The sequence below is a fragment of the Megalobrama amblycephala genome, linkage group LG22 (genome assembly GCF_018812025.1).
Source record: "Megalobrama amblycephala isolate DHTTF-2021 linkage group LG22, ASM1881202v1, whole genome shotgun sequence".
Classification (NCBI taxonomy): Eukaryota; Metazoa; Chordata; class Actinopteri; order Cypriniformes; family Xenocyprididae; genus Megalobrama; species Megalobrama amblycephala.
The window spans coordinates 7,964,564-7,989,095 of record NC_063065.1 but is presented as its reverse complement, the minus strand read 5'-3'; the positions used below and the strand labels follow the sequence as shown (position 1 = coordinate 7,989,095).

At 34.4% G+C, this 24,532-nt stretch overlaps 3 protein-coding genes across 3 annotated transcripts; 2 read left to right on the top strand and 1 right to left on the bottom strand.

Annotated features, from left to right (window-relative positions):
* The first annotated feature begins 9 nt into the window (after window positions 1-9).
* Window positions 10-10,302, top strand: rbbp8 (retinoblastoma binding protein 8). The gene is made up of 18 exons (XM_048175254.1): window positions 10-378; window positions 3,192-3,234; window positions 3,444-3,539; window positions 3,646-3,758; window positions 3,871-3,943; window positions 4,020-4,168; window positions 6,148-6,243; window positions 6,451-6,521; window positions 6,728-6,807; window positions 6,941-7,214; window positions 7,317-7,398; window positions 7,500-7,570; window positions 8,623-8,728; window positions 8,814-8,978; window positions 9,091-9,151; window positions 9,359-9,446; window positions 9,554-9,695; window positions 9,858-10,302. Exons 1-18 carry the CDS (start codon window positions 267-269, stop codon window positions 9,959-9,961), a joined length of 1,926 nt encoding a protein of 641 aa, XP_048031211.1. The 5' UTR covers window positions 10-266; the 3' UTR covers window positions 9,962-10,302.
* A 954-nt stretch (window positions 10,303-11,256) lies between these two features.
* Window positions 11,257-18,509, top strand: LOC125258360 (CDK5 and ABL1 enzyme substrate 1-like). The gene is made up of 9 exons (XM_048175264.1): window positions 11,257-11,810; window positions 11,959-12,048; window positions 12,839-12,916; window positions 12,986-13,085; window positions 13,188-13,323; window positions 14,671-14,774; window positions 15,032-15,138; window positions 15,227-15,434; window positions 18,093-18,509. Exons 1-9 carry the CDS (start codon window positions 11,557-11,559, stop codon window positions 18,231-18,233), a joined length of 1,218 nt encoding a protein of 405 aa, XP_048031221.1. The 5' UTR covers window positions 11,257-11,556; the 3' UTR covers window positions 18,234-18,509.
* A 1,164-nt stretch (window positions 18,510-19,673) lies between these two features.
* LOC125258364 (transmembrane protein 241) lies at window positions 19,674-24,206 on the bottom strand. The gene is given in 16 exon segments (XM_048175270.1): window positions 19,674-20,014; window positions 20,097-20,161; window positions 20,345-20,438; window positions 20,614-20,683; window positions 20,780-20,814; window positions 21,146-21,181; window positions 21,799-21,844; window positions 21,969-22,017; window positions 22,136-22,187; window positions 22,325-22,350; window positions 22,546-22,623; window positions 22,735-22,816; window positions 23,653-23,698; window positions 23,701-23,729; window positions 23,833-23,879; window positions 24,021-24,206. Coding segments are annotated over 16 exon segments (885 nt in total). The 5' UTR covers window positions 24,093-24,206; the 3' UTR covers window positions 19,674-19,956.
* Window positions 24,207-24,532: the final 326 nt, after the last annotated feature.

Here is a 24,532-nt window from a genome sequence, read left to right as displayed (position 1 = left end):
TCCCTCACTAAGGCGCGGAATCTGAATGTTTACATGAAGGAATAGAAATTTCATGAGCTCTTCGACGCTCATTTCTATTTTTAATAAACGTAACGTACCTTGTTTTGTTCTTATACATCTAGCGCATGATGTCGTTCTCGAAACAGCCAAAAGGAATATATTAGTCTATCGGGTATGAGAAATGTGAGATAGTGAACTTTATGTCTTTGTCACTTGTGTCTGAGTGAAACTGATCAGACTGAAGGAGTCTGATAGACTGATTGAGGATGAGCACTTCAGATCTGAGTCCTGCTTCCAGCACTCCTGCTGCAGACTCCAGAGAGAAACTCCAGGATCTGCTGACCGCCGTGAGGGAACTGCATGACTCTTCACTGCAAGGTACAAGCGAAACCTTTCTTTGTCTGTCTGTACAGTTAAAAACTGCACATAAGAAAATGTCATGCTTTAGTAAATCATAATTATGACTTGATTATGTCGTTATTATGAAATAAAAAGTCGAAATTCTCATAATTTCGATGTTTTTTTTAGTACGTCATTATGACTTAAAGGATTAGTTCACTGTCAAATTAAATTTTCCTGATAATTTATTCACCCCCATGTCATCCAAGATGTTCATGTCTTTCTCTCTTCAGTCGAAAGGAAAATAATTTTCTCCATCTTCAGTGGAGCCCAAACGCTTGAAGGTCAAAATTACAGTTTACAGCGATCCCAGACGAGAAATAAGGGTCTTATCTAGAGAAACCATCACTCATTTTCTATTTTTTATTTTATTTTATACGTTTTAACCATAAATGCTCATCCTGAACTAGCTCTCTTCTTCTTCTCTATTTGAATTCCAGCAGTGTAGACACTGCTAAGTGTATTACTGCCCTCCTCAGGTCAAAGTTTGAACTAATTGTCATATACAATATGTTAGTGCAAGTATATAACAATTGGTTCAAACTTTGACCTGTGGAGGGCAGTAATACACTTAGCAGTGTCTACACTGCCGTAATTTTAATAGAGAAGAAGAAGAGAGTAGGGCTGCACGATATATCGCATGAGATTGTCACGTGCATTTCGTCAGTAAAGCCGGTTCCCTGATTACCGCTAAATCGCCATCACCTGCTTTCAAATGGAGCGGCATTTAATAGACAGAGCCGTAGATCACTGAAAAGCCACGCAAAGTTCATTATCGAAGGCGATTCATCTGCGAGTAAATTATCAGGAAATTTTAATTTGAAAGTGAACTAATCCTCTAATATGTCATAATTTCAATTTGTCATAATTGACTTTTGTCGTAATTTCGACTTTTTATCATAATTATGATTTATGAATTATTATTTTGTCTTTTAAGATGTACTAAAGCATGATTTTTTTCATATGTGGCGGAAATGTAGCCTGGTAATACCAGACTCTGCTACTTCACTTTGCTTCGTAGACAGAGTCTGGAATGGCATAATAGAGAAGTGTTTTCTCTCTCGCTAGGGGACGCTTGTCTGAAGTTTAAAATCATTGGTTACCCGTAAGCCAATCAGATACGTTTAGTTATGACGTATGTTATCCGCCTGTACAGCCGCATCGAAGCACAGACATCATGCATCGAACTCAAATCTATGATTGAACTTCCACTGTAAACCTGTTGTAAACACATGATGATGTGAGCGAAATACCGGAGTGAACATGGCTGTAAACGACTTTTGCAGATTATGCGAAGTTAATGCATCCCGAAGTTTGCATCCCGTGTCTCGTTTCCCATTTCCGCGGTCGTTTCGGTTTTCGATTTCTCTAACCTACAATGTAAAACTCGGCGCTTAGCATCTACGTCACGGCTCTCAGCCCGCCCTCTGTTCGTTGATTGGCCCGGCTGTTTCCAGACCGGTGGCAAACACAAAGCTATGACGCTGTATCAGACTGAGTACAGAAGCGAAATGAAATTGAGCGGAAGTAGGAAGTCTGACGTAGTCAGGCTAGCGGAAATGGGCTTCCATTTAAAAAAACAAAACTGTAGATTCAGAAACTGTTACATTTCTATTTGCCACATGTGTTCAAATTTCATTAATCTATTAAAGGATTAGTTTATTTTAGAATTACAATTACCTGATAATTTACTCACCTCCATGTCATCCAAGATGTTCATGTCTTTCTTTCTTCATTCGAAAAGAAATCAAGGTTTTTGAACAAAACATTCCAGGACTTCACTGGGGTTCAACGGGTTGAAGGTCCAAATGTCAGTTTCAGTGCAGCTTCAAAGAGCTCTACATGATCCCAGACGAGGAATAAGGGTCTTATCTAGCGAAACGATTGGTTATTTTCTAAAAAAAAAAAAAAATTATACTTTTTAACCACAAATGCTTGTCTTGCACTAGCTCTGCGATGCGCCACTATATGCAGGGTTGCCAGGTTTTCACAACAAAACCCGCCCAATTGCTCCTCAAAACTAGCCCAATCACATTTCAGGGGTGGTCCCACATTAAAATTTGCTCTCTGGGGGGTAAAATTCATGTTTTTGGTGGAGCTCCCCTGGTAAAATCCCATTCCAGGGGCTAAATATCATGTTATTTTGGGTCGATTCAACCCGCGGACATGAAAAAAAACCCGTGGCAACAGTGTAAAAGTAGCCCAATTCTTGGCAACACTGACTATATGGAGAAAAATCCTGGAATCTTTTCTTCGAAAACCTTAATTTCTTTTTGACTGTAAAAGAACAAAAAAGACATAAACATCTTTGATGACATGGGGGGATGAGTAAATTATCAGGAAATTTTAATTCTAAAGTAGGGATGTGCAACGATTAATCGCGATTAATTGTTTGCAAAATAAAAGTCTGTGTTTACGTAATATATGTGTGTTTTGTGTATAATAATTATGTATATATAAATACAGACACATACATGTATATATTTAAGAAATATATGCATGTTTAAATAAATATATATATTAAATATTTATATATAATATATATATTTATTTATATATATTTTATATTACATATAAATATATATAAATCTAACATTTTTCTTGTTAGATTAGCATTTTTCTTGTTAGATTAGCAAACTAATCCTTTAATGCATTAGATTCGAAAAGTTACTGTAAATACTAGTTCATAATAATGTACATAAGGGCCCTATGAAATCAGTTTATTTAATAATAATTTATTAAAAGCTTAACTATATGAGATGTGCACTGACAAAATATTTTCTCATTTTCAGAACTACAGGCAAAAATAACCAAACTGAAGAGAGAGCGCTGTCTGTAAGTCTACGGCTTATACCGTATAATAACATATCGTTGCTCAAAACTGCATGAAGGTTTTTATAAATCAGTTCAATTTAGCGACTTATAAGTAGACTGATCATTAAAATTTTGAAGGACTTTTAGAGACTTTCTTCTGGTTGAATAATTCTGTATATAATAAATGTCAAACATGATCTCTAACTGTAATAATACGGCTTCCCTCTCAGAGATGCTCAGAGACTGAGTGAATTTCACAGCAAGAACCAGCAGTTACGAGAGCAACAGAAGATCCTGCAGGAGAAGATCAGACAGTTAGAGGACAGGTGCTCTGAAAAGGACATTTTATAACTCTTTAGCAACATATGACTTTTTTTTATATTATCCTCATTTTGTTCTGAAAGTTTAAGTTTTCTTTGTCTCTGTGTTTAGGGTGTGTTCTGGACCATGTGATCGTTGTGCTGTGACGGAGAAACAGATTAAAACAACAAATGCTGAGTTTAAAGACACTAATCAGAAAAATTTGTCTGTCATATCTGAGCTTGGTGAGGATTTTTGTTTTCTGATGTATTATTATTATGCATTATCATATTGTGACTCAGCATGTTTATCAGTCTATTAGCATCAACCCTGTAATGTGCGTGTTGTTGAGTTTAGAGGCAGAGAGGAAGACTCTGAAAGATGAAAACAGGAGACTGAGTCTTGAGCTAGAGCGACTTAGAAAGTCTAGGTGAGTCAAATGAAACCTAACATGAATATTGATAAGGTGCATCACATGAGCGTCTGATGTCTTTGTGTGTGTTTAGTTCTCCGCAGAATGTGTCTTCTGAGGCAGAGGAGGGGATGATCCCAGACTCTCCTCATCGTCCGCTTTCTTTACCGGTTGCCAGCAAGATGAAACGACGGAAAGAGCAGAACCACGTCCGCTACGCCGAGACACCACTGTCACTCTCTCGTGAGAAATTTAAAATGAGGATTAAGACTCCAAATGACAATGACGTTATGCATGACATCCACTAATTAGATATTTTATATATTAATATATACATCCCATAATTCTTTTTCTTCCATTCTGATTTAATAATTCTTTCATTAGAGAGTATTTATTTATACTTTTAGGTTCTAGTTTTTAAATATATATAAATAACATTGTATTAATTTAGCTATTTAACTGCTATTTTAATAAAAATTATATATATATTATAGTTATTGGTTTTTAATTATAGTATATAAATATATACATGTGCATATATATATATATATATATATATATATATATATATATATATATATATATATATATATATATATACAGTACAGTCCAAAAGTTTGGAACCACTAAGATTTTTAATGTTTTTAAAAGAAGTTTCGTCTGCTCACCAAGGCTACATTTATTTAATTAAAAATACAGTAAAAAACAGTAATATTTTGAAATATTATTACAATTTAAAATAACTGTGTACTATTTAAATATATTTGACAAAGTAATTTATTCCTGTGATGCAAAGCTGAATTTTCAGCATCGTTACTCCAGTCTTCAGTGTCACATGATCCTTCAGAAATCATTCTAATATGGTGATTTGCTGCTCAATAAACATTTATGATTATTTTCAATGTTGAAAACAGTTGTGTACTTTTTTTTTTCAGGATTCCTTGATGAATAGAAAGTTCAAAAGAACAGCATTTATCTGAAATACAAAGCTTCTGTAGTATTATACACTACCGTTCAAAAGTTTGGGGTCAGTAAGAATTTTTATTTTTATTTTTTTGAAAAGAAATTAAAGAAATGAATACTTTTATTCAGCAAGGATGCATTAAATCAATCAAAAGTGGCAGTAAAGACATTTATAATGTTACAAAAGATTAGATTTCAGATAAACACTGTTCTTTTGAACTTTCTATTCATCAAATAATCCTGAAAAAAAGTATTGTACACAAATATTTTGTACAATTGTACACATTAAATGTTTCTTGAGCAGCAGATCAGCATATTAGAATGATTTCTGAAGGATCATGTGACACTGAAGACTGGAGTAACGATGCTGAAAATTCAGCTTTGCCATCACAGGAATAAATTACTTTGTGAAATATATTCAAATAGAAAACAGTTATTTTAAATTGTAATAATATTTCACAATATTACTGTTTTTTTACTGTATTTTTAATTAAATAAATGTAGCCTTGGTGAGCAGACGAAACTTCTTTTAAAAACATAAAAAATCTTAGTGGTTCCAAACTTTTGGACTGTACTGTATATATACATACATGCATCTATAATTTTTATTTAGTTATTGATTTTAAACTATATTAGTTTAGCTAATAAACAGCTATTTTAATATTAATTGTATTATTGTGTGTATATATATATATATATATATATATATATATATATATATATATATAATATGCGTATACATACATCTATAATTTTTATTTATTCAGTTATGAATTTTGATATTATAATAAATAGCTATATATTAATTTAGATAATTAACAGCTATTTTTAAAAACACACACACACACACACACATATATATATATATATATATATATATATATATACATACAGTCAAACACTATATATATACACTATAGCAAAATAAAGTAAACTGTGACATATTATACCCAAAAATTCTTCATACAGTGGAAATTGATACAAATTTTGGAACCAAAAATTATTCAGACACTTTGACCTGACCATGTTTTGCTTAAGTGTTATCTGACATCATTAAGATTGTTTTATTAAATCATTAAAATTGTTGTTAATTGTTTCTGACACAGTTTAACTCTGAGATCTTGTCATATTTTATTGCCATTTTTGTAAACTATAGTGAATATTTGATTCACTATTGAAACTGTATTAATGAATGAAATGTTTTGGTTTGACTGTGTATAATATATATATAAATTTTTTATTTTTTTTTCTAAATACAGAACCCAGGCGAGGAGATCCATTTGTGCCCTTCGGCTGTAATGGCAATGGTGTGCTTGTTGCTGAGACATGTGAAATGGATGTGACTTGTATTGCAGGTATTATAAGCTGATCTTCATCTGCAATTCATATTAATACATATAGTTGTGTCTAATCAATAAGATTTTGTATGAGTTTAAAGGTATTTTCCTTAAACCTAAATAAGCACTTGTTAAAAGTTTTTAGAATTTTGTAATGTTCCTTAAGCAACATGTTTTTTGAAGATGTTCTTAGTAAGCATATATTCAATGTGTTTTTTATTTCAGAGCCTAATAACAAGAAACATTTTAGGATGGTGGTTCCTGAGACCTGCCGTATAGACGCCCATCCAGAGCAGGTTCTGCCTTACCTTATCTTAACTATAGTTTGATTATACATCCTAGTCATTCATTGTATCCCAGTATGCCCTTTCAGGTTTAGTTTCAGTTGTGCATTTTGAAAATGATCTAGAAAATGCTTAATTATGTACAGAAAACCTCTATATATCCACACTGGCAGCATTCGGGAGTGTGTGTTCACTTATCCAATGTGTTTTTCCTCCAGTTCGATGAGGATGATGATCTTCACACTTTACCACACACTGAACGAGGCCAACAAACTGAGTCACATGACTGCACAAACATGTAACAACACACTCTTAATCCAAACAAACTACCATTTGAACTCTCAATAATGACCAGTGAGAGAGAAACGTTGTCTGGAACTGAAATGCTTCATTATAAAAGCTGTTGTTGCTTTTTTACATTTTTGTTCCAGCATCACTGCAGTCCAGAATGACGATTCTCCGTCCATTTTGCATCGCCGTCCATTGGTTTCTCGAGAGCAACAGCAGCCGCCCACAGACGACATTCCACGCACACCTTCAAACAACAGCACACACGTGCCAGTTAACGGAAAGAGAAAACAGAAAAGAGAAGAGAAGATTTCTGATTCCAGCCTGGATGATCCTGATGAGACGGAAATCAAGGGGATGATATTTGCTTCCACTCCGGCTAATGGTCATAAAGAGAGCAAGAATCAGGAAACAACGGTTAGACACAAGCACACTGAAGCGATACAGACACAACACCTGATTTACAGTTTTACATAAAAGTATAAGTTTTCGAATTTTATGTGACTATTATTTTTGTAGGATACAAAGAGGCGGAAATGTTTGGACCAGCACACACCTCGCAAAAGTTCTCTTCAGAACCAAAACACACCTTTTCCATATGGTAATATAGATCCATTATGAACAGTTTGCCATAATAGTTAACTGATAATCTTGAGTAGTTCATGATGAATCATTTTTCTGATGGTCTTTATTTGATGACAGATCAGAGCTGGAGTGTGGATCCAGGAGTTGATCTGGCTCAGTATGATACAGAGAGCTCTCCTCAACCAGAGGTACTAATATACACTGAAAATTAATTCTGAAACATTTTTATTTTGATCCACCATATTTATATAAATAAACTAATATGTTATAATATATTCAGTAAGGATGCATTAAAGGATTAGTTCACTTCAGAATTGAAATTTCCTGATAATTTACTCACCCCCATGTCATCCAAGATGTTCATGTCTTTCTTCAGTCGAAAAGAAATGAAGGTTTTTGAGGAAAACATTACAGGATTTTTCTCCATATAGTGGACTTCAATGGGGTTTAACGGGTTGAAGGTCCAAATTGCAGTTTCAGTGCAGCTTCAAAGCGCTCTACATGATCCCAGACGAGGAATAAGGGACTTATATAGTGAAACAATCGGTCATTTTCTAAAAAAAATAAATAAATAAAAACGTATATACTTTTTAACTACAAATGCTCGTCTTGCACTGCTCTGCGATACGCCATGCATTATGTTATCACATTGGAAAGGTCACTCGTGACAAAGGCGGAAGGGCGAAAAAAATCTCATTTTCTCCTCCAACTTCAAAATCGTCCGACATAGTTGTTTTACCTTTTTTTTGTAAAGGCCATTTCACTTAGTCTTTGCACATTCGCTTTGTAAACACTTGCTCGGTACTTCCGCGTGACCTTTCCAACATGATTACGTAATGCTTGGCGCATCGCAGAGCAGTGCAAGACGAGCATTTGTGGTTAAAAAGTATATAATTTTTATTTTTTTTAGAAAATGACAGATCGTTTCTCTAGATAAGACCTTTATTCCTCGTCTGGGATCATGTAGAGCTCTTTGAAGCTGCACTGAAACTGACATTTGGACCTTCAACCCGTTGGTCCCCATTGAAGTCCACTATATGGAGAAAAATCCTGGAATGTTTTCCTCAAAAACCTTAATTTCTTTTCAACTGAAGAAAGAAAGACATCTTGGATGACATGGGGGTGAGTAAATTATCAGGAAATTTTAATTCTGAGAGTGAACTAATCCTTAAACACCCATTCACTATGTTTATATAACATGTTTGCATTAGTGACATTTGTTTTTCCCAAATTGTTCTAGGCCAGATTCAGAGCAGACTTAGAAACGATGGACACTGACTGCACATTTGTGAGTCACAGTCTACTGCTGAGAGGCCAGACGAGGACGGGACAATCCCAAACCACTGGTATTATATGAACGAACAGCTGATTTGATTTGTAGCTTCGGATTAATGTCTGAGCTGCCAACTTCTACATGTGATTGATCAACAGGAATTGGGCAGAAGGCAAACGACAGCCTTGCTGACATCTTCGATAAGACAGGGTACGGAGAATATGAGTCTTGTCCACAGGACGAGAGCTCAGTTCCTAAACAAGACAGTACGTACGAGGAGGAGAGAGAGGAAGATGATAATGAAGAAGAACAAGTGGCTGCAGGTAGTTTCATTTTCGAATCAATTCCAAATAGCAGACACAGTTTTCCAGAAGCTTTGTTGTATTTGTCCTGCATGTTTTAAACCTTTTTAATAAACATATTGCGATTGTTCAGAGGAATTCCGCCGGCCTGCAGACCTGAAGCGAGTGACATCTGATGGTGATACATCTAGCAGGTGAGGAATATATGATGCTTTTTTTGGTAATAAATGTTTTTTAGCTGCTTAGGAAAAATTTATATTGTGAAAATGAATATACAGATAAATTTGAGTTTGAAACGTTGTAACTTTAGTATCATTGAGATGTAATATTTTTATATATATATATATATATATATAATTCACCTTTTAAAGACATTGTACATGTTTTGCTTTCTATTCCAGGAATAAGTCTTTTGCTTGTGTGGAAGTTGTGCGTAAGAAAGACGAAAGGAGAAAACTAAAAGGCCACTATTGTAAAGAGTGTGAAATTGTGAGTCAGTTTATACAGTATATGACCAACTATATATCTACTTTGTCTAAATAATCATAGCATCAATAATTACAAATGTTGTAATTAAGACCATTCTGTTGTTTCAGTATTATGCGCACCTTCCAGAGGAAGAGAAGCAGAAAAAACTGTCGTCCTGTTCACGGCATCGCTACCGCTACATTCCTCCTTCCACTCCGGAGAACTTCTGGGAAGTGGGCTTCCCGTCGACACAGACCTGTGTGGAAAGAGGTTCTGCATTATGTCATTTTGACAAATAGAAAGAAATGGATCTTGCACTATTAAGAACTATATAAAACTAAAAAAGCTTTGCTGCATTTGTAAAAATATTTTTTTCAGTTTATGTTGGTCATTGAAGCATTTAGGTAACATTCATTGCTTTGCTCTCAACAGGATACATCAAAGAGGACGACCAGCCGGACGTGCGGATACGCAGGAGACGACCGTACCTCGCCATGTTCTCACCGAAAGTCAAGTCCCAAAAACAGCAGCACTGAGTCGATCCGTTATGACTTCAGATGGGATTTAAAAACTCCACTGGGACTAAATGGATAAAGAGGAAATGTTGGTTGAAAGTGAATCTCTTCTATCTGCTCATGTCCTGAATCACAGCTGCTTATTTTAATTTATTTTAATTGTATTTGTGTTACACTGAGTAATTCAGTGTCCTCAGATTTTACTAAATGATTTTGATTAATAAACAAACCTTATTTTGTCTAGAGGATTTTTTGAACTAAGTAAATAATTTACATTTTGTATGCTTGACTTTGTACTTTGTAAAAAAAAATTCTTTAAATGTTACTGTAATAAGATCATAATAAATCTTTTTTTAAGTGCATTTGTTTACAGTGTATCTAAACATGATTGTTACCATAATTAAATAAATTAGCTTTTAACAGTGATGGAGAAAAGATTTATTTTACTGAGCACAATGGTCATAAATCACCTTTCTGCTGTTTATACATTTACTGTATGTAATTTTTCTATTCAATATTCTGAATAGTGTATATTTTTAAGGCCTATGTAATTCAATTAATACATGTAAATGTTTAATTTAAATGATATTTTTGCTTAAAGGGGTGGTTGATTATGATTTCACTTTTTTAAACTTTAGTTAGTGTGTAATGTTGCTGTTTGAGCATAAACAACATCTGCAAAGTTATGACGCTCAAAGTTCAATGCAACAGGAGATATTTTCTTTTAAAAAATTCGCTTTTTAAGGACTACAACAAACGGCTGGTAGGGACTACAATGAGCTTCCCAGGTTGGTGACATCACAAACCCCAAAATTTACATAAACCCCACCCCTGAGAACACACAACAAAGGGGGTGAAGCCATGTTGGGCTGCTTTAGAGAAGAGGAAGAGTTGTTGTAGTAGAGTGTTGTTGTCATGCCGTCACTTTATGCCGGACTGCTTCACAAACGAGGGTCAATTCAACACTGGATTTGAACAAAAGATTAACATGACAGCACATGCTAGTCGATGAGTTGAATAAACTCCACAGCAACTACATAAATTTATCCACTAACCATTCAGAAACGTCTAGTTTCATTCTAAAAGTTGTAACTTCTTCCTGAATCTCTCCATCAGTGTCGACTCCGGTTTGAACAATGTAAGGCTGAACACCGTTACTGACAATCCTCATTTTGGCTGCGTGAGATTCTCCAGCTTTGTTGTTGCTGAGCAACTGAAGCGTGATCTGTTTAAGCTCCGCCCTCTTCTGGAAAGGGGGCGGGAGCAGCAGCTCATTTGCATTTAAAGGGACACGCACAAAAACAGCGTGTTTTTGCTCACACCCAAATAGGGGCAAATTTGACAAGCTATAATAAATGATCTGTGGGGGATTTTGAGCTGAAACTTCACAGACACATTCTGGGAACACCAGAGACTTATATTACATCTCGTGAAAAAGGGTATTATAGGTCTCCTTTAATTTTGAGCATCATTTCTTGTACTGTGTTGGCTCGCCACTTGATTCCAAATGAAAAAAGCCATGCGTGACTCTTGAAGTGTGCTTGACTTAAGGAGAGGACAGCTGCAGGGAGCAGCGCTTTCAGTCAGGGTTTCTTTTCTTACGATGACCTGCTGAGATGGATCGCAGACAGAGGCAGGCGGCTCTCTCTTTCCTGAACACAATCTCTCTGGATGGAAAACCAGTGGAGGCGAATGGAGATCTTGGTAAAGCTGAGAATGGAGCCAGATTCATGCTTTCAGCATCTGCTCCAACGGATTCAGGAGAACAACACTCCAGTAAAGAGGAGTGTGAAGACCAGACGGGGAGCACAGTGAGAACATCTCTTCTGGACAGTGAATCCAAAGTGAACATCTCCAAAGAGCTTCAGAGGTCTAGCCATTTTTTTTTTCCTTTTAAAAACCTCAGTTGGAATATACGGCACTATTGAAATACTTTAGAGATTTTTTTAAATGACCTTTAAACAAACGATTGTGTGAGCCCTACAATGTAAATTATTATCTACTGCGTTCTCTTACAGTAAGACTTGCATAAGTGACGTACGACCCAGGAGCAGCAGACGGGTTCATTTCATCAAAAACATGAGACAACATGACACTCGCAATGGAAGGTACCACAATGAAAAACTGATATTGACAAATATCTGAACCAAAAATATGATAACACTTTACAATAAGGTCCTATCAGGGTGAACTAACACTAAAACCATAAAAAAAAAAAAAAATTGTCAACTGAAATACAATAACAAAACTTAAATGTGTTTTATTTCAGCTAGTTGCCAAGAAAACATCTCATTTTCATTTAGTTTAACTTGAAGTACCAAAATAACTAAACTAAAACTGAAATGAAAAATGAATAAAAACTAGACATATTTATTTTTAAAAAATACCAAAACATTAACTAAAATGAAAATAAAAATTATTAAAATAACTACTAAATAACACTGGATTCTTATTATTTAATCATAAAGCATTAAAAAGTAATACTAATAACCCAAATATGCCAATATGATTGCTTCACAATCATAGTCTTCATCAAGTTTTTGTTAGAGGTGGCAAAAAAAAAAAAGAAGAAAAAAAAAGATCATTTGAATATTATTGTACTTGTTTATTGTTCTGCAGTATTTAGTGTGATCTGCTTCACTGGACTGAAATCAGATGAACAACAGCAGGATCAAGTGGCACTTCTGGGGAGAACAGCACATGTTTATGACAGCGTTTCTACACAAACTCTAGACAAAAAAGTAGATTCATTTTAAATAATTCTTTCAAACCACAGATTAAAAAGTGGATATGGAAGGAAGAAAGATAAAAGTGAAAGACTTGAATGCTAATGAAAGAGAAAACACATTCTTAAATGATAATAAATTGTGCCTTATGTTTATGTTCCTGTCTGAATAGGATAGTTTTGATCAGTGCTAGAAGAGCTTTATACGGGATGTTTTCTGCCCTGCCCTATCGAGACTCCAGTCAGATCAAGTGAGTCCTGCTTCCTTTTACATCAGAAGGTCTAGATTTGATAGTCTCAAACTCGGCCGTTTTCTACAGCGATGAAAGGTTAGACTGCGGACATCAGAAGAGCTTCAGTGGAGCAACTGAAGACGCAGTGATTGATCTGGACGCTGTTGAACTTGGGGTCAAGGGTAAGGTGAGGTTCACTCCACAAACCACTGCTGCTTACAGAACTGCTTAAAATGACTTATTTCATCTATTCCAGTTTATGACTAATATTTTTTCCCCAACCCCTCAGACAGTGTCGTACACAAAACTTCTGTCTCACACGAATGCCTTGAGTGACAGCAGTGGCCCTGACGTCTTCGCACGGCATTCTGGGTCACAATGTGTTTTGAGTCCAGCATGTAGTGTCCTCTCTCAGACTGGCAGAGGTCAGTGAAGAAGATATATCAAGATTAATGATCTTTTTTGTTTGTTTATTTATTCATTTACTTACTTTAAATTTACCAATTTGATTTAATTATTTTATTTTGAGTGACAATTGCAAAAGCCGTTCATAAAATATAAATTAATATTATAGTATTAGTAAAAAATATTATAAATTAATATTATGTATTTAAATTTAATAACTTAAATAATTTTATTTTGAGCAATAATTGCAAAATCAGTTCATAAATTATAAATTAATATTATTAGTATTAGTAAAAAATATTATAAATTAATATTATTTGTTTATGTATTTGAATTTAAAACTTAAATTATTTTGAGTGATAATTAAGCAGTACATAAATTATAAATTAGTGTTAGTACAAATATTATAAATATTATTTGTTTGTTTGTTTGTTTAAATGTAACAACTTCATTTATTTTATTTTGAGTGACAATTACAAAAGCAGTTCATAAATTAATATTAGTATCAATAAAAATGATAAATTCATATTATTTATGTATTTAAATTAATAATTTAATTTAATTATTTCATTTTGAGTGACAATTATAAATTAATATTATTAGTATTAGTAAAAAAATAATAAATTTTATTTGTTTGTTTATGTATTTAAATTTAATAACTTTATTTTATTTTGAGTGGTAATTGCAAAAGCCGTTCATAAAATATAAATTAATATTATAGTATTAGTAAAAAATATTATAAATTAATATTATTTATGTATTTAAATTTAATAACTTAAATTATTTTATTTTGAGCAATAATTGCAAAATCAGTTCATAAATTATACATTAATATTATTATTAGTAAAAAATATTATAAATTAATATTTTCTGTTTATGTATTTGAATTTAAAACTTAAATTATTTTGAGTGATAATTAAGCAGTACATAAATTATAAATTAGTGTCAGTACAATATTAATATTATTTCATTTTGAGTGACAATTATAAATTAATATTATTAGTATTAGTAATAAAATGATAAATTTTATTTGTTTGTTTATGTATTTAAATTTAATAACTTTATTTTATTTTGAGTGGTAATTGCAAATGCTGTTCATAAATTATAAATGAATATTATAGTATTAGTAAAAAATATGTTTTTGTTTATTAATTAAAATTTAATAACTTAGTTATTTTGAGTGATAATTGTAAAATCAGCTCATCATTAATTATTATTATTAGTTGTAGTAAAAAAAGTATTATAAATTAATATTATTAATTTATAAGTAAAAATATTTGCGCATCCATTTAGAATGATTTTTTTTTTTTCTGTCCTATCTTTCTCTTTTTTAATTTCCAGAATTCCCCTATATTTTTATAAAACAGGATTCAAAGGGAGAAGCATTGATGATTATGACCCAAATCTTCTGGATGATCCTCAGTGGCCATGTGGGAAACACAAACGAGTGATTGTCTTTCCATCTTATATGGTGAGAGCAAAATCAGCCGACACATATGAAGCTGGTCAAACAAGTTCTTAGTGTTAGTATTGTAACATTATATGACAGTTTCATATCAGCCTTGATAAATATAATGCTTCTTATTGAAGAAAAAAGGCATCATTGTAATAAAAAAAATTATAAAAATCATGAAATCAAAAACTCTTTTTTTGTACAATGAATTAAGTGTAGCATTTGAAACTGTTCAAATTGTTAAGTATTTCCTTGCTGTGTGTTGATGTTTTCAGACATCGGTCATTGAATATGTGAAGCCCTCTGACCTGAAGAAAGACATGAACGAAACATTCAGCGAAAAGTTTCCTCATGTTCAACTGACCCTCAGCAAAATCAGAAGGTACCAGCTTCCATACACATCTTAAAAATATTCATATCTTGTAACAATCTAACTGCATCACATATTATTTCTATTCTGACATTCTCAGTCTGAAAAGAGAGATCCGTAAGTTAGCCCAGGAGGACTGTGGGTATGAAGAACCGACAATTGCTATGGCTCATGTCTATTTTGAAAAACTCGCCCTGCACGGTAAACTGGACAAGCAGAATCGCAAACTTTGCGCTGGAGCTTGTATCCTACTCGCTGCCAAAATAAGCAATGACCTCAAGAAGCCAGAGGTCAAGCACCTTATAGATGTAAGTAAAGCACTATGATATTAATATGTGCTCCATGATTTTCTAATAAGGTCTTTTCACACTTGAAATATTTAACCCTGGGTCATCCTAAACCCGGGTAAATGGAGTCCTTGGTTATCTTGCTTCACATTTCACTTTACTCATAATTTACCCGGGGTTAACATTTATTCCTGAGTATTCATAAGCTGACCTTTCACACTGTACATTAGTGGCATCCTTATTTGCCGTGTCACTGTCACTGACTGGACGAACACCGTACGCGATATGTTTACATAAAGGTATGTTTATAACATTCCAATTAGCCAATCAGATTTGAGGGATAGGTTTACAGTTAATGTCAAGTTTAGGCTTACAACCAGGGTTAGGTGCTTCTACATTAGTGTTATTTACCTGTCATTTCCCTCTGATTTTATGGACAGGGTTATATGACTAGGTCAAACTCCATCCATGACGCCCAGAGAGGTGGAGCTGGACTAGGTCAAACTCCACCCATAATGAAAACCCATAACGACTAGGTCAAACTCCACCCATAACGACTAGGTCAAACTCCACCCATAACAACTAGGTCAAACTCCACCCATAACAACTAGGTCAAACTCCACCCATGACGCCCAGAGAGGGGGACCTAAACTAGGTCAAACTCCACCCATGACGCCCAGAGAGGGGGACCTAAACTAGGTCTAACTCCATCCATGACGCCCAGAGAGGTGGAGCTGGACTAGGTCAAACTCCACCCATAATGACTAGGTCAAACTCCACCCATAACAACTAGGTCAAACTCCACCCATAACAACTAGGTCAAACTCCACACATGACGCCCAGAGAGGTGGAGCTAGACTAGGTCAAACTCCACTCATAACAACTAGGTCAAACTCCACCCATAACGACTAGATCAAACTCCACCCATAACGACTAGGTCAAACTCCACCCATGACGCCCAGAGAGGTGGAGCTGGACTAGGTCAAACTCCACCCATAACAACTAGGTCAAACTCCACCCATATCGACTAGGTCAAACTCCACACATGACGCCCAGAGAGGTGGAGCTGGACTAGGTCAAACTCCACCCATAACAACTAGGTCAAACTCCACCCATAACGACTAGATCAAACTCCACCCATAACGACTAGGTCAAACTCAACCCATAACGACTAGGTCAAACTCCATCCATGACGCCCAGAGAGGTGGAGCTGGACTAAGTCAAACTCCACCCATAATGACTAGGTCAAACTTCACCCATAATGACTGTAATGACCACCCATAACGACTAGGTCAAACTCCACCCATAACGACTAGGTCAAACTCCACCCATGACGCCCAGAGAGGTGGAGCTGGACTAGGTCAAACTCCACCCATAACAACTAGGTCAAACTCCACCCATAACGACTAGGTCAAACTCCATCCATGATGACTAGGTCAAACTCCACCCATGACGCCCAGAGAGGTGGAGCTGGACTAGGTCAAACTCCACCCATAACAACTAGGTCAAACTCCACCCATGACGCCCAGAGAGGTGGAGCTGGACTAGGTCAAACTCCACCCATAACAACTAGGTCAAACTCCACCCATAACGACTAGGTCAAACTCACCCATGACGACTAGGTCAAACTCCATCCATGATGACTAGGTCAAACTCCACCCATGACGCCCAGAGAGGTGGAGCTGGACTAGGTCAAACTCCACCCATGACGACTAGGTCAAACTCCATCCATGACGACTTGGTCAAACTCCACCCATAACAACTAGGTCAAACTCTACCCATAACGACTAGGTCAAACTCTACCCATAACGACTAGGTCAAACTCCATCCATGACGACTAGGTCAAACTCCACCCATGACTACTAGGTCAAACTCCACCCATAACGACTAGGTCAAACTCCACCCATGACGACTAGGTCAAACTCCATCCATGATGACTAGGTCAAACTCCACCCATGACGCCCAGAGAGGTGGAGCTGGACTAGGTCAAACTCCACCCATGACGACTAAGTCAAACTCCATCCATGACGACTTGGTCAAACTCCACCCATAACAACTAGGTCAAACTCTACCCATAACGACTAGGTCAAACTCCACCCATAACGACTAGGTCAAACTCCACCCATGACGACTTGGTCAAACTCCACCCATAACAACTAGGTCAAACTCCACCCATAACGACTAGGTCAAACTCCACCCATAACGCCCAGAGAGGTGGAGCTGGACTAGGTCAAACTCCACCCATAACGACTAGGTCAAACTCCATCCATGACGACTAAGTCAAACTCTACCCATAACGACTAGGTCAAACTCCACCCATAACGACTAGGTCAAACTCCACCCATGACGACTAGGTCAAACTCCACCCATGACGACTTGGTCAAACTCCACCCATAACGACTAGGTCAAACTCTACCCATAACGACTAGGTCAAACTCCACCCATAACGACTAGGTCAAACTCCACCCATGACGACTAGGTCAAACTCCATCCATGACGACTAAGTCAAACTCCACCCATGATGTCCAGAGAGGGGGAGCTCCGCCTCTAAATTACAAGTGTGAAACCTTTACCCAGGGTTAAAAGCAGGGTTTAGAACAGTGATAACCTGGGGTTAAGTGCAGTGTGAAAAGCCCTTTGCAAGAGACTCAATTATTCCTCACTGTCAATTTCCGTTAGAAACTGGAAGAGAGACTGCGTTTGAATCGCAGGGAACTTTTATCACTGGAGTTTCCTGTGCTGGTGGCGCTCGAGTTTAAACTGCATCTGCCACAGCGTGAGATCTTACCACACTACAGACGCCTGCTGCAGACCACCTGAACCCAGACCAGATCCTCAACACCTACATTATTTACTCTGCACTATTTACTACAGATCAAGTGTAATTGCAAATATTTGAAATCAAATTTTTTTACATAATTTAATTGTATTTGTCAGCAGAAAACATATTTGAAAATGGTCAATGGAATTCTTTTATTTACTTTTGCAAAAAGTGATATAAAATACTAAGAAAACTGAATTATTTCATAATAGAATACATGGTCAATTTCAATGTGAGAAGCTTTAGAAATACAATATTACAGTATACAAAGTGGCTCTGAAATACAGTAAATGCCATAATAAATCACAGTACTTTTTGCAGGACTCATCTTTTACCACATCTTTATGGTGACTTTCATTATGTAACAAAATATTTTTAAAAAGCAAAGAGTTACAGAGGGCTCATGCACTGATGTTTTCCCATTTTATTTTAATTCATTCTAATAAAGAGTACTGATCTAAGGTGGGACAGTGTTCAGGATGTGATCCAGGACTCTTAAAGAGTAAACACTGCAGGACAATGATGTGCAAAGGTCGAACACTAACAGAAAGTACAAACACTGCTTCTGAAATAGAACATCTTGAAAAATGGTACAAAACTTCTGATGCAAAACAGAAGCAGAACAGAACAGAGTCTGAATTAGACTACAGTTAACTGGACACATTAAAATGTAGGAAATTACAGTAAATGGTAAACAACTATATATATATATATATATATATATATATATATATATATATATATATATATATATATATATATATATAATTATTTTCCAAATATTTGGTTTAAAGTGTCTCATACGGAAGAGGATTAGGGCCAAGCAATAATAATAAAAAAAAACATCTCGAGATTAAAGTTGTTAAATTTCGAGAAAAAACTCGTTAAATTTCGAGAAAAAAATCAAAATAAAATGTTGAGAATAAACTTGTTAAATTACGAGAAAAAGGTCGAGATAAAATGTTGAGAATAAACTCGTTAAATTACGAGAATAAAGTCATTAAATTACGAGAATAAAGTCATTAAATTACGAGAACAAATTCGTTAAAATATGAGAAAAATGTCGTTAAATTTCGAGAAAAAAGTCGAAATAAAACGTTGAGAATAAAGTCATTAAATTACGAGAAAAAAGTTGTTAAATTACGAGAACAAACTCATTAAATTTCGAGAAAAAAGTCAAGATAAAATGTTCAGAATAAACTCATTAAATTACGAGAAAAAAGTCATTAAATTACGAGAATAAATTCGTTAAATTACGAGAATAAATTTGTTAATTTAATGACTTTATTCTCAACATTTTATCTTGACTTTTTTCTCAAAATTTAACAACATTTTTCTCAAAATTTAACGAATTTGTTCTCATAATTTAATACGTTTTTTCTCGTAATTTAATGACTTTATTCTCAACATTTTATCTCGACTTTTTTCTTGAAATTTAACGAGTTTTTTCACGAAATTTAACAAGTTTAATCTCGAGATGGTTTTATTTTTTTATTATTGCTTGGCCTAATCCTCTTCCGTAGTCTCATACTGAAAATAAGGGGGGGGAGAAGTAAAGAGAAAAATACAGAACAACAAAAGGAGTAAAAAAAGAGTTTTGTGCGTTTCAAGGCTTCTATTGGAATAATCTCATTGCGGCAACTGGCTTTGGTCAATTTATAAAGCCTTGAAGTGACTGATTTGGAGAATCTTCAAAGGCACTGGCCATTTTCTTCAACAAACTTAATGAAATTTGTCAGAATACAGGAACAAGGCCTCTCCGGTGTAGTTCAGGATGACGCTAATGAGTAAGACAAAAACAATATACTGTAACACTATAAGTCAATAGACTTTTGCCTAACATAAAGCTGTTATGAACTCACCAGCACAGTGTCACCGGACTGAGCACAGTGTTGAATGTGGAAAGGGAAAGACCTGAGGCCAGAACCTGCATCCAATCAAAAAACAGAAATCCATTGTTTCAACTTTTTTTGCAAGTACTGCAATGCATGTGGTGTGAAACCAGCCTTATGCTCTAACAGTCCTGATTGGACACAATAATTAAATGGAGACACTAAACAAAGAATAACTGTGGTTCAAAATATAATTTTCAGAGGTCTTTCAGTCTCACCTTTGCCAGGAAGCAGCAGACTCCACAGTGCTCCTGAGGCAGACTGTTCTTCAGTTTTACGGTTGCCAAAATCAGACAAAAGCTGAATATAGCGCTATGAAATGAAATTGATTTCTAATGAACATAAGATTTGCAAACACAATCAATTTCTTATAACAAAATGACAATGTTTTTTGCAGTTGAAATCCTTATTGTAGAAAATCCAATAAGTCATGCCAGCTTTTAATGCATTAGTATGTACAACAATTCCCACTGAATGTTGGTCTTACCTGCCCAAGCAGCCAGTATGGAACCTGTATGAGGTCAGGAGAGGGAAATCTAAGGCACCGGACAGGTCACCTGAAAGACAGGACACCATGAATTACACATGGATCATGGCAGAAAATTATAGAGCTGTAGACAAAAATAATATGGTAGCACAAAATGCATTATTACCTGTTGAGTGTGCAAGTGAGGCAAGTAACAATGCACTGAAAAAGAAGTGTAAAATTAACTAAAAGTCGATGTTTGGATTTAAATAGGCAAATACTGACTGGATCATTATTGCTGTGATTATTATGTTTCTAGCATGTTATATGTCTGGGAACAGTTTTTCTAACCCTAACTGATGGAGTGTATAGCTTTTCAATTCTTAAAGCGATAGTTCACCCAAAAATGAAAATTCTGTCATGGGTGAAAATTGTTATGTAAGATATTTTATAATACATTTATATACTGTGTATGCATTCAAAATATGCATGTGTCAAAATCTGACAGTGCATATATAAAGATTGACATTAATGTTCATATTTATCATTTTACCTGGTCACATAGTTGATGAACTGCTCTTCAAGATCACTGTAATATTACACATTGAAAATGACACTTATGAGATATTTAATAGATAACATAATATTTCTATTATGTTACCAGGCATCTACTTACAGTAACAACATTCTAAATGTTTGGGGTCAATAAGTTTTTTTTTTTTTTTTTTTTTAAGAAATTAATAGTTTTATTGATCAAAAGTTACAGTAAAGTCATGAATTTGAAAAGATTTCAATTTAAAAATATTAGTCCTTAAAATAAATAAATAATTCTATCATGTTTATATATTGTGTTTTGCACAAACAGATGAAGCAGCACAATTTTTATAATTTTATGATTTGATAATAATGAGAAAAGTTTTGTTGAGCAGCAAATCAGCATATTAGAATGATTTCTGAAGGATCATGTGACACTGAAGACTGGAGTAATGATGCTGAAAATTCAGCTTTGATCACAGGAATAAATTACATTTTAACATATATTCAAATACAAAACAAGCTATTTTAAATAGTAATAAATGTACTGTGTTTTTGATCAAATAAATGCAGCCTTGGTGAGCAGAAGAGACTTCTTTCAAAAACGTTTTTAAAAATATCTAACCGACCCCAAACTTTTGAATGGTGGTGTACATAAAAACAGCAAACCACCTCAGATGGCTTGTCTTTGTATTTTTCTGGAATACTTTATATGCACCTAAAATGGAAAAGAGACGAAATCAAAAAACACACAGGAAAATGCCCAATTTCATATGTCCAGAATTTTTAAGTTTGTTGCTCATAATTCTGGCTCCCACAACAACAAATAAAAACACACTCACCAACACAGAACAGATGGATGGACGCCCATGTGTAGCCACTGGGACCAAACTGAGAGGTGAGACGTATGGGACCATAAAGGGAACATATGAAATGGAGATTTTTACTGTTACAGGGAACATTGAGAACTCACAGAACATCAACGTTATGAATGTGAGAGTGAACATACCAGAGGATTGTACAGAATAAGGCTGATGGAAGATCCCAGCAGCATACACACACTATAAAGAACATCAGTTCATTAAAAACATCTATAGTTTAATTTTTGGTTTTTTATACAATATTTGTTTAAGAGATTTAAAGGCATAAACAAGCTCTTTTCAAGTCATTTTAGACTATTTGGTTGAAAGAAACATACCTAAATAATTTCATCCATGATGATTTCTGAATAATGCAAATACAAAGAATATTAAAGAATGGTAACAATGATGTGATATCAGAAATACTATGAGAATACTATTAAAAACAAGCTGAATTAAGACTTCTCATCCTACTAAATAAATTCTGATGAAAAAGCATGCAAAAATGTTTATTTTTTATACCAAGTGCATGAACTAACTAAGCAGGATTCAGGCTTACCTCTCTGTGAGTTACTGTTACCATGAGAAAAACAAAGACTTCAGAGACATTTTGTAACACAAAGAAAAAAGGAATGGGCTAAAAAAAAAAAAAAAAGAAGAGGAAAGACAAACATATTTTAACATAAGCAAATAAAAAAGTTGCACATTCTTTCTATTTTTCATATTTAAACACATTTTGTGTACTTACCAAAAGCGACAGTGCTTTGGACCCCGCATAAATGTTTCCAATAAATAAAAAGGATCCAGGAAGCTGGGAAAATGCTGCAGATCTAGATAACAAACACAAATATCAATAAACATATCATAATAATCTAGGGATGCACCGATATGAACATTTTGGCCGATACCGATAATCCTTTATTTTTAAAAGCTGATAACTATGAAAGCCCATTTCCGCCACTAAATATAAAAATATAAACAGTTTGCGACTCAGAATTCAGACTTTTTATCTCGCAATTGCATGATTTAAAGTCACAGTTGTGTGAAACTTTTTTTCTCGCAATTCTGACTTTATAACTCACAATTGTGAGAAAAAAAGGCAGAATTGAGAGACATAAAGTTGCAATTACTGTTTTTATTTTTTTTATTTAGTGGCGGAAACTTCTATAAAAACTTTTATTTAGTGGCTTCCATAGACAACAGATATATTGGCTGATAAATCTAAATTAAAAAAAAAAATGTATATCATTTGAGAGCCTGATTACAAAAACAAAAGTCTCAGCATTAAAAGCCATGTCCCAAACACAATTATAATGTTCTCAATATAATTTTATGTAGCTTGTTATATGACAGACTTGCGCTGCACATGTTGCACTTAATGTATTTTTGCTATTTGAAGTGATTTCAATTATATTTCCAGCAATTCAAAACCATCATGACGAACAGTGCGCATCTGAAGTGTCTCAGCTGAAGGAAATAATCCATTATTTATCGACTTTTCTTATATGGCTGATAACAATAACATTAAAAATGAACATATATCGGAAGATACCGATATGGTGGCCGATATATCATGCATCCCTATAATAATATGTGTATAAATATATAAATGCGCAAATAATAATTTATGTATTATATAGGTACAGTAAGTGCATGATTTAGTTACCTGGAGAATCCATTGATTTCCACCAAACCAAGTTTCCATGTAACAGCAGCAATAGAGCCCCAGTAGAGGTCTGCCACCTGTGATAAAGATAAATAAAAGATAAATATTGAAATATCATGTAAATGAGGAACTGAATTTTGATTATAGTTAAGGAATAATGTCATGAATATGAATACATACCCCTGAAAAATGGTTGGAAATGTAAACTTTAAGATAGACAGGACATACTGTAAAGCAAAGAACAATTGTACATTTTTGTGAATTATGGTACCTGTCAGCATTAACATAATTGCATTCAGAAGATGCAACCCAAAACAACAAGACAAACACACACTGGTTCTGTCCAAAGTATAATAAAGTCAATTTACCTTATTTGTGAAATATGATGCTATGAAGAGTGTGCAGAATATTAGAGCAAGAATCACTCGAGCAACATTCATTGGATTGGATGCATTAGTAACTTTGGTTTCATGCACAGCTTCTCTCACACTCTTTTTCTTCTTCACTGTTCTGACATCTCATCTGCACTTCCTCTCTTCTGCTGGCCACGCCCACTGTGACACGCAGCACATTTTAACCAATAAAAGCCTGAATGAAAGATATTAAAAGAATTCGAGATAATTAAAAAATATTAAAATATTAACGGGAAAGGCAAAGCACTTAGAATATTATTTATTATTATTATTTTATTAGTGATACATAATAAAATATTTTATCACGGATGCCTTTTATGCTTCCGTTTTATTTAATTTTTATTGCAAATCAATAAGCAGCTTTGAAAAAATTCAATGCAAATGTACAAATCACAACAACGACAGAAATAGAATAAAATTATATTAAATAAAATAATTTAGCCAACATTGAATTAAATAAATTCATA